General features: G+C 41.1%; 1 protein-coding gene across 1 annotated transcript; it reads right to left on the bottom strand.

Moving 5' to 3' along the window:
- Positions 1–1,846: 1,846 nt before the first annotated feature.
- LOC308123487 (C-type mannose receptor 2-like) lies at positions 1,847–5,912 on the bottom strand. The gene is made up of 9 exons (XM_080485997.1): positions 5,748–5,912; positions 5,545–5,587; positions 5,146–5,313; positions 4,361–4,585; positions 4,042–4,141; positions 3,708–3,943; positions 3,113–3,370; positions 2,602–2,681; positions 1,847–2,474 (listed from the first exon to the last, which is right to left on the bottom strand). Exons 1-9 carry the CDS (start codon positions 5,748–5,750, stop codon positions 2,418–2,420), a joined length of 1,170 nt encoding a protein of 389 aa, XP_080342123.1. The 5' UTR covers positions 5,751–5,912; the 3' UTR covers positions 1,847–2,417.
- Positions 5,913–14,804: the final 8,892 nt, after the last annotated feature.

The following is a 14,804-nucleotide window of genomic DNA, read 5'->3' as shown; positions in this document are numbered from 1 at the left end:
AAGACTAGCGCCCCCGCACTTCAATGGTGAGGACAGGAATTGCATGCAGGCCGGCAACTTTATTAAAGTGAAAGAGTGAAGATTCACCCTCATGCACAAATAAAAATAAATGAAAATAGCCTAATTTAACACATGGTCATGACAAAACTGAAAACAAACAACAAACAAAAAGGAATGCACTGATGCTTTGATCCAAGTCTGGGAGGGGATCCCTCAGGAGAACGTCCCTCAGGAGAACATCCCCCAGGAGAACGTCCCCCAGGAGAACATCCCTCAGGAGAACGTCCCTCAGGAGAACGTCCCTCAGGAGAACATCCGTCAGGAGAACATCCGTCGGATGTGTTATTTTAGTCTTCCCTTTATTTTTCTGAGCGGTGAAAATGAGAAGATCCTTCTTCCTTCTGCCTCATACAACACGTTTGGCACAAGACTGCTTGTACATGCTTCATGCTGCATCTTTTGACTCTAGTTTTTCTATTTGTACATAAACATTTCTTCACCTATTCTTGCACCACTTTCTATTTATGTATTGTAGACAGTCATTGACTTATTTTGCACCGTTTTCTTTTACATGCTATTTTGCTGCTGGCATTCTCTGTGAACAGCAGAAGAAGAATGTCCTCGTACAGGGGAAACAGGTTTGGTGATTTGCATATGACAATAAACTGGAATTTAATTTAAACTCTGAATAAGGATCTAGAAGAGGGGAATTGTTCATTGCTGTATAGCTTCATCTTTTTTTTTTTTCTGTCCTCGCTTGCTTTTGACTTATATGGTTGTATATGGGTATAAATGATCAATACTGTAATTGAAGAACAAAGTTTGCAAGCTCTTTCACTCTACAGCATTCCTAAAGTGACTTTACCTGGTGTTAAGAGATTCTATTCTTAAAATAACTGCTCTGCTTAAAAACTGTGTGAAAGATACTAACTTTCTCTGAGGAAATTTGCTAAGCCCATGACTAACAATCTGCTGAGGTCAGCTCTAATGAGAAACAACTTTAGTTTATGGTTGCAGGATGCTGCCTGTAAAATGTGCTTATCTCAGTGTTTGGAGGAGACAAAGCCTGTGAAACAGGAACTTGAGTGGGGGGATCGAAACCTAGACTACAATCGGAGGAACCCCGTCACAACTGGTCCCTTTTGATGACCGCCCTCAAGTACCCCTTGACCCAGCCTGGCTTCGTGACATCCTGCAAACCTCAGCTAACCCTGCGGTGACCCCGTGAATCACCATCTGGACCGTCCTGCCCCTGTGGGCAGAAGAATGCATAAATACACATGTTGCATCGGCAGACACGCTCGCAGTTCACGTCGCTCGGTTTAGAGTAGGAACCAGGACCCAGAATTCTGTAAATTGAGAATATTGCTTGCTTACCGCACTTCAATATAGTTTGATAATCAATTTTTAAGAAACCTGACTCATGTGTCTTTCTTTAGTTAGACTGGCAACAAAAGGACTTGTGGTGCGAATTGAAAGCACCCAAAACTGGTAACTTCTGTTGAAAATACTGTCATTTCTTTATTGATGAAGCAATCAGGCCTTGGCATGCAATGATGTAACGCTGCATTTCTTTGATGGTGGAAAACAAATGAATGACTGACAGATAAAAAGCTAAAAAAAAAAGAATACCTACAAAAAAGTTTGTTTTGGGGGATTAGCATTGGCAGTATTCCTCCACACTGACTCTGTGCACCGTTTGCAAGTTATCCCTGTGTATGTGTGGGTTTTCTCACATAGCCAGAGCAGTATAGTGAGAAAAGGTGGAGGCCAGAGTGAAAGACTGTCGAAGTTATTCTTTAGAAAATAAAGATCTTCAATGTGATTTACTACAGTGACACAAGTTTGGTTGGAAAACAACTATTTATTTATTTTAAATCAAGAACTGAAATGAAAGATGAAAGGATGAGACCAGTCACAGTCATGAAATTATGATCCCATGTCAACTCTTCCCCTCACGTGCAGTACATACAAACCCCCAGCAGATGTCACTATAATCACGCCCAAGCGCTTGTCAATCGCTTTCAAGGAAGCTTTCTCAAATTTCACCACCACCAAGCAAAGGTGCAACAATCCACAGAACAAAATCAAAATGGCAAAGCAAAATCACAAATCCAAGAATCCACGAGACAAACAGACAACATCCCTGCATAATGTCGCCTTTTTTAACTTGTGTGAACAATATAGAGAGTCAGGACGAGAGGACAGCCCTGAGCAATAATATGGAAATGATTTAACGATGACAGAAAAGTGGAAATAGCTTCATCAAAACTCATCCCTGCCACTCTTGCAGTGACATTAATTACACAAAGGGATGCTATGCATTTATTATAGATCATATAATTCCCCTGGAAAGCGAATTTGAATGTAAAAGGTTGAAATCCTTCCATGTGCGTCTCCAGTTGGATCCAGTAGTTTCAAGTAATAGACTTATTCCTCACAGACTGGGGTGGCAGGCCGTACTTCTCGATGAGCTGAACAACAACAACACACGCAGAAAATATGTCCATATTAGGAATTACATTTTTAATTTTTTTTTCAAAAGAATAATGAAAGATAAATGATAGTTAATACTAAAATGTTAACTGATATTAGTCCCACCTGGTCCAAAAGAGCCTCCTTTTCATGTTGTGATAGTTCACCACTTGAACTGTATCTGACTTTGAACCTATAGACATAATCTGTTGACAGAAAAACAGAGAAGCTCACAAAACAAAACCCAATGTGTTCACAATGTGCCTAGATAAAACACATCAGGTTGCACTTTGTAGGTGTATGGTTTGAGGTGTTCCTGTGATCAGGAGCCGATGAAAAGATTCTGGAAAAGAAAAATCTCAATTACAAAGAAAAAAAAGCATACTTACAGGGTCCCTCTGTTGTAAGAAGTGTCAAGCAGTCAGGTTTACATGGAATGAAGTAAACGGAAAGACGGCATTCATTATACTTAGAAATTCTGTATGTACATTTAACAGTAATTTAACTTTAACATGTGTTGCTTGACTGTATAACTCAGGGATGAGGGAAGAAAAACAACAAAAAAACAGTTTTTCCACTAAAGTATGTTGTTTTTCTATCGTTCATCTGTTTGATGACACGAGTCAAGACGTCTTACCAGTGACTGCATTAATGCTGACTCCGCCGCTTCTGACGCTCCCAAACACAGAGAAGACAGTGAATGTGTACTCAGTTGCAGCAGAGAGAGATGAGACTGTGTGAGTTACTGGTCCGTCTCCATCTGGTGCTCTGATGTTTGTCTCGGTACCATTAAACTGGAGGATGAAGCTGATGTTGTTGTTCACTTTGTTCCACTGCAGAGTGACACTGGTCTCACTTTGTCCTGTTGACCTGAAGTCTTCTACATGAGCTGGAGCTGAGAACCACAGAACAACTTACTTACTATCAGTGGCAGAAGTGAAACAGAATGACCAAACATGTTTGTATCTTGTGTTTATAGAAGCACCAATTTAACACAACATACATATAAACTATTGTTGCATAGCAGGTTTATGTAAATCGTTCAAACATTTGCATTGTAATCCAGTGACGTGCCGAGACATGAGTCACTGATTCTTTCAAATATTTGTAAATGGAGTTTATGAAAACATTGTTTTTGCAATAAGAATTTGCAAGGATGGAATAAGTCTTATTGTGGGATCTCAACGCCACAAGCATGCAGTATTTTGTAGTAAAAATAACATATATATTACTTGCTGTGTAACAGACAAAAGGCCGTTGGATGGAGCAGCCTTCATCTGACCACAGTCCTGACTCCAATGATGTAGCGACGCACGTCTCGCCTGAAGTGTCGGGCTGGTTGTTCTCCCAGTTTCGATATAGAGAGTCACTCCCATCAGACCAAACTTTTCGCCGATACAGACCAATCCACACATCCTTGCCATCTGCAACTCTCTTGACCATTTCATGTTCGGGCTCGTTTCGTATGCTGTGGAGGGAAGAGTAGCAGATCTGCATCGTACTGTATGTAAAACAAATTCACAGATTCATGGATGGAATGAACAAATTAGTGAGTTCATACGGTACCTGGCCAGATCGACATAATTCTCTCTGCAGAACCTCTGAGCTTCTGTCCAAGTGCTGAATGTTTCAATCCTAACAAAGGTTGCTTTTCCATTCAATGTACCTGGAAATATAGACACTTTTTTTTTCTTTAAGAAACAAAGAATGAGTTCTTCTACTATTTGCTGTGAATCAAAATAAAAGAAAAAGCTGAATATTTGACAGTAGTTTCTAAGGCAGTGACTTATTCAACACATTTACACACAGCCTGAAGTATTGACATTTCTGGAAGCTCTTGTCAAAAAGTAATGCTTTTCAAATGTTACTCTTTAAAAAAACTCACCACTGAAGCACACAGACTGAAGTTTGTCACTGCAAGGCCCGTCAATCCATTGGTCATTGAATGACCTCCAAAGTCCTCCACAGTTATCTCTTCCATTATAATTGTCAGGCTGACCACTGAACCAATTTCTATACGTCGCCTCTCCCTCGCCATAGAAGCTGCTGTCATTTAAGGACCACATCCAGCTGTTTTGCAAGTCATCATGAAGACCAATCCAGGCTTTTCCTGCTCAAATAAAAGATGTTGATTCGGTCAAAAACAAGACAATTGAAACTTGCCATTGTGGATTATTCTGTGTGTGTTGGAGTCATTTGAGACTATAAATGTTCTTTGTCAAATTGGTGCAAACTGAAGTGATGATAAGAAATACTATTTAAAGTTTTCCTATTTTTGTGTTTTTTTAGTTATTTTGATCATTAGAAATGTGTGGATCTCTCCTCCTCCTCGTCAGGCCTTCCTCCTTAGAATCAGGAGGAGGTGAAGCTGTGAGTGTGGAAGGAGGAGGGAGTGATGGTTTGTCTACCGCAGGCACACAAGCCTGTACAAACTAGAATTTATGTTAAGTATTTGTATTATTTAAGAACGTAAACCACAGAGAATATTTTTTGTTTGTTTAAATAAATAGTGCATCTTTATTGTGAAACCTGGAAAATCTCTCTGCGAGTGTTTTTTACTTTCTGCGAGTCGAAAATCTCCTCAATGTGCAACTCTAAATTTAGATTTTTGGGACGAAAGACTGGCCACAACATTGTGTGTCAAATACGGTGCAAGTATTCAGGACTCACCAGTATCGCTCGAAGCTGTGTTTCCAACTGCATCAACGTCAGCTGCACTTTCAATCGTGACCAGATCAGTGAAGTCATCCCTGCACACACGCTGAGCGTTTGTCCAGCTCAGAGGAGTATTTACAAAGTTGTAGTGAGTTTGGCCAAAACCTACATTGGTGATCACTCCTAAAGCAAAACAGAATATACAATGTATTAATCAAAAGTATGCTCCGTTTGATTTGCTCTTCATCTTTCACTATTTTCCTGTTTGGATGTTTTTCTTTCCATCCCCTTTGCTTCCTGTTTTCTCCTGAAACACACCAATCCTCCTCAGGGGCCTTGTCATCCTAACAAGGTGCAGCAACACTTTAGAAACATGAGCTACAGATGTAATTGCCTTTTTAAAATTGCACCAACCTGTGAGAACAAAAAGCACCAGTCCCCTCTCCATGAGGTAAACCTTTGAAAAGATGCAAAAATAAAGTATTCTTTCATTTTAAAGCTTACTTCCTGATCACATTATTCATGTACATGCCACATCTGATATGGAACATTAGGAAACGTGTCATAAAATAATTAATATTAATCTAAAAATAACCTTTAGAATATACTGGACTCACCATTGTCTCTGTAACCTCCGGAGCTCTTGGGAACACCGACAGTGACTAAAGGCTGGTTTGGCTCCTATCAGTTTTCAGCAGCTGTGACTGAACAAAGTGTCGCTCTGCTGCTGTATATTCTGTGTTTTTTCTTCTTCCTCGTGTGTCTGTGTGCTGGGCGGAGTCAACAAGACCTGCACTGGAGCTGAGCTGCACACCTGAGAGTATGTAAATAAGTAAGTAAGTAAGTACGTAAGTAAGTAAGCAAATTTTATTTCTTTAGCGCTTTTCACAGACACGGTGTCACAAAGTGCTTCACAGTAAAAACAGATGAAAACAGATAAGAGAAAAAAACATCTTAAAAACACAACAAATGTCGACAGTCGGCAGCGTGGGTCGATCAGACGAGAATGTTTTGGCAAACAAATGTGTTTTTAGGCACTTTTTAAAGATGTCCGCTGAGTCCAGGGAGCGCAGGTCAAGTGGGAGTTCATTCCAAAGTCGGGGTGCGGCAGCTTTGAATGATGGGTCTCCCCGGGTTTTAAAGCAAGTACATGGAACTTTTATTAGGTTCTGCCCAGACGATCTCGAGGTCCGAGTCGAGCTGTAGGGCTTTATGAGGTCAGCAATGTAAGGAGGAGCTTGACCATGTAGGGCTCGAAAAGTTAGCACCAAGATTTTATATTGAACACGAGACTCAACAGGGAGCCAGTGAAGAGATCTTAACACAGGGGGGGGGGGGGGGGGGGGGGGGGGGCTCCTGTTGGTGCTGGTCAAAAGTCTGGCGGCTGAGTTCTGGACTAACTGTAACCGAGCCAGCTCTTTTTTGTTGAGTCATGTAAAGAGGTATCATAGGCCTCGTTTCCACTGCACGGTACCGCACGGTACGGTAAACAGCGTACCCACACCCAACTCTGTTGCTCCGTCCCACCGCAGAGAGTCGGGGTTGTGAACGGCTGCATGATGACGCAGGTATGTGACATCATCACGTGACAGTAAACACTGCAGGACCAGCCACAACAAACACATTTGTTCCGTTGCAGCTGACACGTCTGAGTAAAGGCCCCTGCATACTCCTATTAGAACCCATAAGAACTGAAGAAAAGCTGGTCGATGTGCCAACGTTTGTTGTTGTTGTTGTTTGGCAAGATGTTGGAGCGGCGAACTTTCTTCTTGTTCTTATAGAGCAGGGGCGGCCAAACAGTCAGAGACAAAGAGTCACAAGAATTACGTTGGTAGTACAAAGAACTACATTATACACATGTGGGATCACAATCAAACTCCCACAACTTCCTGAAAACAGCATCTTACCAGTGACTGCATTAATGCTGACTCCACTGCTTGTGACGCTCCCAAACCCAGAGAAGACAGTGAATGTGTCCTCAGTTGCAGCAGAGAGACATGAGACTGTGTGAGTTACTGGTCCGTCTCCATCTGGTGCTCTGATGTTTGTCTCGGTACCATTAAACTGGAGGATGAAGCTGATGTTGTTGTTCACTTTGTTCCACTGCAGAGTGACACTGGTCTCACTTTGTCCTGAAGTCTTCTACATGAGCTGGAGCTGAGAACCACAGAACAACTTACTTACTATCAAAGGCAGAAATGACGCTGAAGGACCAAATGTGATGGACAAAATGATGCAGCTATCTATTACCTTATGACATCATTTTTTTTTAATGGGATGTTGACGTATAACATCAGTAAAAGATATCCACTGGTGTAATCCAGTATTGTACGGTGAGTTTTATATCAGATGAGCCACTCACTCGTTCATAGCCAAATTTACAAAAATATGAACCCAGTAGGAGAAATTCAATTTGCCATTCAGTTCCCGGCTATCACACTAACCACTGAATGGATTTCATTTCTCATATCAGAGTTCTGCACACATGCACGCATAATAAAGGTACGTATTTCACCAAAGTACATAGTTCAATGTGTTTCAGCTCGGACTTTACTTTTTGTTCCCCAACCAGTTTGTTTTTGTGTTTTATTCTGGGGACCCGCTTTGCTCCATGCTGGTGTACTGAGCCAGGCACCAGAAGACTGTTAGATACAACAAAACACTTCACTTGTACCTGCTTAATTACACATCACACACAGTCTCACCAGGTTTGATTTGCTCTTCATCTGTCACTATTTTCCTCTTTGGATGTTTTTCTTTCCATCCCCTTTGCTTCCTGTTTTCTCCTGAAACACACCAATCCTCCTCAGGGGCCTTGTCATCCTAACAAGGTGCAGCAACACTTTAGAAACACATCAAGAAGAAACATGAAGAATAACAACAGTTTTTCAACATATAAAAGGAAAAATCATATTTATTTCTCATGTGGATCGAATGTTCTATTGTCTTTTTTCCTTCTGTATTATATCATTTTTTTCTTACTAAGAAACATTTTCAAATTGATTTTCTATTTTGAAGAAGCGCAGTGGTATGTGAGTACTGCAGTGTGTACTCCATATAAATTCATGTTCTGTGTTCCTCGATGCTCGTGTTGCAAACATCATAGGTCTTGTTCTAACGTGTGAAATTCTGTTAGTTAAATCACATCACAAAGCAGGAATACAGGTACTAAGTTGATATATTCTTTTCATTCAGCCCAGGGTCAATAACTTGAGAAGATGACTATAGACTTCTACACTGAGTATTATGAACTTTGTACTATGTGATTACAAAACACCTTCACCAACAGCAGGTTCCTCATTATTTCCGCTTATTTGTGTTTTCTTATCTTTTGATGCAAAATGTCATGTCGTGCCATCAGTCAAACAAATGTCTCTCATGACCACACACTGTTAGTATCACAGATCAGATCATTTCCTCACCTCTCATTTGAATAACTAGGGAATATTTCCTGTTTGCCGTGTAGGTATATTCTACAAGCTTTTCATTGTGTAACGTCTCCACCATTGATGAGGCTTTTGTGTTCTATGTTTCTGTAGCTCTCACTTCTACAAGCTGCTCATAGACAAAGTTTATCACATAAACTAACAATATTTCTGTCAGATTGACTGGATTCTTCAACCCTTGAGGAGAACAAACACACCACATAAACGTATTCAGTCGGTCCTATGCTGTACGGTAGAAGGTGAAACAATAGTTCAACTGCAGTTAGTGAGCCGTAAATTCATTGTAGTCCAGCGAGGCTAAAACAGATTATTGCCTCTGATTATACAAATTAAATATATAAGTTGTTGGTGACAAGTATTCCTAAAAGACTGGGACACTGCCCTTTCTGAAATCTTAATTTGAGCTTTAACCTAAAACTAAACCTTTAGGTACAATCAAACACATGGCAATCCTTCGCTCAGGTATTTCACTTAAACACAGGCTCATCATGAGGTGGAGATGGAATTGCATTTTTGCAATCGTTCATTTTAAAGCTTAATTCCTGATCAGGTTATTCATCTAAATGGAACATCAGGAAAAGTGTCAGTAAGAATAATTCCCTTTAGAATATACTGGACTCACCACTGTCTCTGGAACCTCCGGAGCTCTTGGGAACACCGACAGTGGCTAAAGGCTGGTTTGGCTCATATCAGTTTTCAGCAGCTGTGACTGAACAACATGGTTACAAATAGTTGAACAAACCACACGCAAACAAAAAAGCTGGCAAAGACCACGGAGCAGGACTGAGGAACCGACAGCAAAAAGTGACAATGTGACCTGTTTATTTTTTTTCTTTCTTTTGCAGTGTTTTTACTGAATGGTACGGAAACATGAGCTGGGGAATGGGGACGCTTTCCTGTGTGTTTATCCTGATGATTCCATAACCACAAGTGGCCTTCAGATGACACGGGGATTCTCACTGTCTTACCTTTGAGTTTGTTCTCTGGCAATGTAACTAACAAAATGTAATCATCTGATCCTTTCCAGTTGCAATTATTCCCGTCAGGTAATACATGTTATGTTTTCATTTTATTCATTTCATTTTGAATTGCTTAACATATTAAGATTTTAATTCATAAAATTGAAATTCATAAATGAAACTTTGACATGTTGCTGCAACATTGTGTTTAACTATTGTGTACAAATAAATACAGTTTTCATTTGAATTTGCTTGTGTTTCCTGATGGCTTCATGAGCATTCAACACAGAAGTACACGCTACTTTGAGCTGTGTGTGTGCCTATATTATATTCAGACTGTTGTGTCAACGGTTTTCTTGTTATTTCCCCTCACAGTACCAAAAACATACATTTTAGGCCAATTGGTGACTGTGAATATGTGTGGGTATATATGTGTGATTGACTGTCTGTGTCTGGACTGGTAACCTGTTCAAGTTATACAGTAGTGCCCTCACCCAAAGTCAGCTGTGATCGGCCCTGTAGCCAATGAAGACCATGGATGTAAAGTCTAATAATAAATAATTGATGCTCATATTCAGATGTACGTCGTGTGTTTCTGACACTAATGTCTGACAACTGTAAGTAAAGATAATAAGTAATTTTATTTTTTGGTTTCACAGCTGCACTAGATGAAGCTCTTGAATATATTAAGGAGTTGGAAGCCAGGCTGGAGAATGTGGATTTGTCTCCCATGCTTTTTACTCGCGATTGTGTTTCTGATGAGCAGATCCGGTTCTACACCAAATTCCCATCTGAGAGGGTTCCGGATCTTCTGGGAGTCCATTGCTCCACCTGCATCCCACCTCATATACTGGACCAGAGCTCAGACAATAGGAGATGAAGCCTGAACCCAGCGCTGCCCCAGAATGCCTCTGATTGATGAGTTTTAATGTTCTCCTTCAGGGTGGCTGTGGGCCTGAAGGAGCAGCTTATTGACATGTTCGACACTATTTACACTATTTACACTATTTACAGTGATTCACACAACTTGAGATTTAATGTTCAAAACACAAAGTGACAAAAGGTCATTTATACATTTTAATATGATCATTACTGCATTGAAATAAACACATTAATGGTATTGAAGTAAAACATGTCCAGTTTTGATTTCATCTGGTCAGTGAACGATTCATCACGCCGCTCTCGCTCAACAGTTATTGTTCTAAATGTGTCAGTGACAAAGTGGCACCATTCCAATCTGGTGATTACCAGCTGACCCTGTCCCTGCCAGGAGTATGTGTGTGAACGCCTCAGACTTGTGTGGCCATCCTGAACCTTGAGGTAAGCAACCTGGGACACATCATCTGTTTGGGACTCACTCCAAAGTTGGGAGGAAATCTAAAAGGAGAGCTCTGAGTGGTTGGGACTCCAGTTGGCATAGTTTTCCTCCTGATGTCAGGATGTCGGGATCAGGAAGTGGTCCTACAAACACATGAGTGACATCATCACAGTAAGTTATGACAAAGGAAACATTACAAGCATAAAAACATTACAAACCAATAAATGACACCTGTGTAAGCTCTGCACAGCTGGACTGCACACATCTGTTTCCCCCACCACCTCACTGGCAGGTTCAGGATGGAGCCCCTTACAAGAAATAAACAAATATGACAAATAAATAAAGAGACAGGTGAGCAATTTGGTCGGACATGGAGGGATAGCTTTGTGAGAGCTAAGATTTTTACTTAAATTGCTAAAACTACTAAGGAGATTGTCACATACTAAATGATATTACAAAAGGAAAACAATGGTTCCTCTTTTTTTTTACCTGTGTTCTTGGTCTGGTCCCTCTGTGTAGATGACTTGTGCAGGTCAGTGCAGGAGGAAGCGTTGGCAGCTGGAGCTGGGAGGAGTGTGCAGGCTGATCCAGGAGTTCAACTACATGGTTGTTAAAGCCTTTACCAGCTGCACAACTACAGGAATAAACCAACAACTCAGCTTGTCAACACCCAGTGAGATCTAAAACAGAGAAGTGTTGTTAACACATATATAGAAATTAATACTTGTTAAAACATAATTAGCTTTAATCAAGTCCCAGAATCCAGAGCAGCAGAAGAGGAATAGTAAGCTCTCTGTCATACAGGAGTGTCCATCGTACATGAAAGTTCTTCAGCTCTCATCTGACAGCTGAAGAACAGGAAGTCAAACTACTGAACATGAGCCCAGCGACTCTCTGACTGTTTCAACCTGCAGTCTGTGAGGTTCCTCATGGTTCCTCATGGAGCTGAAGCATGGAGCTCTGACCACTACCTGTCCCTCCATGGTTCCTCATGGAGCTGAAGCATGGAGCTCTGACCACCACCTGTCCCTCCATGGTTCCTCATGGAGCTGAAGCATGGAGCTCTGACCACTACCTGTCCCTCCATGGTTCCTCATGGAGCTGAAGCATGGAGCTCTGACCACCACCTGTCCCTCCATGGTTCCTCATGGAGCTGAAGCATGGAGCTCTGACCACCACCTGTCCCTCCATGGTTCCCCATGGAGCTGAAGCATGGAGCTCTGACCACTACCTGTCCCTCCACAATATGTGATACTAGAAGCCTGCAGAAGCAAAGCAGGGTGAAGGTGAACATCTGGCATCATCTTTATCACTTTTCTATATTATAATAGCAAACACATATCAGAATGTTAAAATATCATTTAAAAGTCTAGATCATGCCTCTAATAAATACCTCTAATACTTTAGCAGACAAGATGAGGCTTCTTAATCACCATGTTTATCTTCATCATATGTTGTAGCTAGCGCCGCGGTTAGCTCACTGAACTCCGTCTTTTCTTACCTTGATAACTGTGGAGATATTCTTCATGGATGAACTTATACCCTTCTTCAAGTGTATTTGTTCATGTATTCCCCGCTGCGATGGCCTCCGCATCAGCAAATGAAAAAGCTGGCAAGTTCAGGAGCGTCGGTGAAAAGATAAGGTCCATTTTCAATGAGACACAAACAGGAAGTGATTGAGCTCCACGAGGCGCTACTTCAGGTTGTCGTGAAAAAGGTCTATGTGAAGCTGCAGGGCCATGGGAAGCTCATTTCCACACTATTTGACAATGTCAAAACTTTCCAGCAAAAACTTGAACTGCTGCAGGGACAGCTCAAACAGGGACATCTCACCCATTTTCTCGCCTGCAAGGCGCTTGGAGACGACACAGACGGGCGCCACGTTTTACGTCACCTGCGTTCAAACAAGAACCATAACATCATAAATAAACTCAGACAGGAATTCGACCACCGCTTCTCCGACTTCAGGGTCCATGAGAAGTCATTCAACCTCTTCCAAAATCCTTTCTCATGTGTCCCTGAGGAAGAGCCTGCAGAAATGCAGTTTGAGCTCATTGACTTACAGGAGACGTCACCCAGCTTTAAAGCAGCCAACCAGATCTGGAGTCAACTTCCTCTCCAGAAAACTCTGAACTGGCTGCTGCAAGACGTCTGGCCTCAAGTCCAGGCTGCAGCTTCTTCTGTCCCACCTGATAATGAAAATTACTCATCATTATTTATTGTCCATGGAAGGTTCTTACTATTGTGGAGAATGTTGACCACAGCAGAGCAGCACCAGTAAAGTCTGGTTCCACTGAGATTTGAACTCAGATCACTGGATTCAGAGTCCAGAGTGATAACCATTACACCATGAAACTACAGAGAGCAGCTCAGCATGGTTCATTCATGGACATCTAGTTAATGAAAACACTTCAACTACAGACGCTTCAACATTTTTCAGAGCTTTTTTAAGTTTGTCTGCAAATTGTGAATACACAGATACTTTGTACATGGTGATTTAATTTAAATGCACCTTATTTCTTTTTATTTCTTTACAGTAACTCACTGGTTGTCAGAATAGTTGATTATTTATTTGTTTCCAGGAGGATTTTGCTGTAAAAACATTGAAGATTTAAACTTGGATCTTTGGAGTCAAAGTGTGTTTCTTTGACCTCAACTCCCTCCTTCATTTCAACTCAAGTCACTGGACTCATTCAACCTTTATACCACGAGTGTCCTCATCAATGTTACTCAGGAACTGTAATCTTTTCTTGATACTTTAATTTTTATTACTGAAAGTATTAATAAACTCAGAGAAAGTATCAATAAACTACTAATAGATAATAGTTTTGTCAAGATCAAAGTCAAGAAGAATCAAAGTGAAGAAAGAAATGTTGTCACTTTAATATTTTCCATTCTTTTATGACATCACTATGACATCACCAAACAGAGTTAGCAGATAGAACCATCAGAGTGTCTGCACATTTTGAATACACAGACACTTTGAAACTTACATGGTGATTTCATTTAAATGCAACTTCTTTACAGCAACCCACTGATTGTTAGAATAGTTGATTATTCTTTTGTTCTCTGGAGGATTTTGCAGTAAAATCACTGAAGATTGAAACTTGGATCACTTGAAGGTTGCAGGTCACTGTGTCCGGTTCTTCTTTTGGTGATCGCTCATGGTTCCTGGTTCTTCTAGCTCAGTTGGTAGAGCATGAGACTCGCAATGTCAAGGTCGTGGGTTCATGTCCCATGCTGGGCGCCACCTTCCTTTGTGCTCTTTTGCAATGTCATCTGGGTGACCGTGCTGACATGAGCATGGATGGATCTTGATTTGAAAGGCAAATTGTAGACTTCCTGTTGGATTAAGTGAGGAGTGTCATTACATTATTTCCAGGTCTTGCTGAGACAAACAAGTGAGCTTTGGTTTCATCGCTCTATGACTTTCCTACAGGCTGTGAGACCCAATTTAAATTTCTGCTGATAATCTTATTTTTAAAATCAAATTGAGGACTTCCTGTTGGACTTAGGTCAGGGGTGTCAGAGTGTGATTTTTATGTCGTGATGAGACGAACAGATGAGTTTTGTTTTGATCTCTCTACGACATTTCTAGAGAGATCACACCATGGCTGTGGTGATTGTAGGTGGCGCTAGAGAGCACACTTTGGCACTTTGTGGGTTAATTGTTTGTATTTTCTTGTAGTCTGCACCAGTCCTGATGATTGTGCCAAATTTGGTTTGCAAGTTTATGTCAAATTTGGGTTCAATGGCGTCAGGAGAAGAAAGAAAGAAAGAAACACTCCAGATGCAATAGGGTCCTCGCCTCCAGGCAGCTTCCCTTCTGGGCTCGGTCCCTAAAAGAAAGGTGCACAGAACCGGGTGTCCAGTGGTGAGGTCCTAGAAAGGGAACCACAAATGGACTCCAGAGTCTTACTGTGCAACTCTCTGCATCCTGGAAAGCAACAA

This window comes from Lipophrys pholis (genome assembly GCF_963383615.2).
Source record: "Lipophrys pholis genome assembly, chromosome: 18".
Lineage (NCBI taxonomy): Eukaryota > Metazoa > Chordata > Actinopteri > Blenniiformes > Blenniidae > Lipophrys > Lipophrys pholis.
This window is presented reverse-complemented; position numbering and strand designations above follow the sequence as displayed.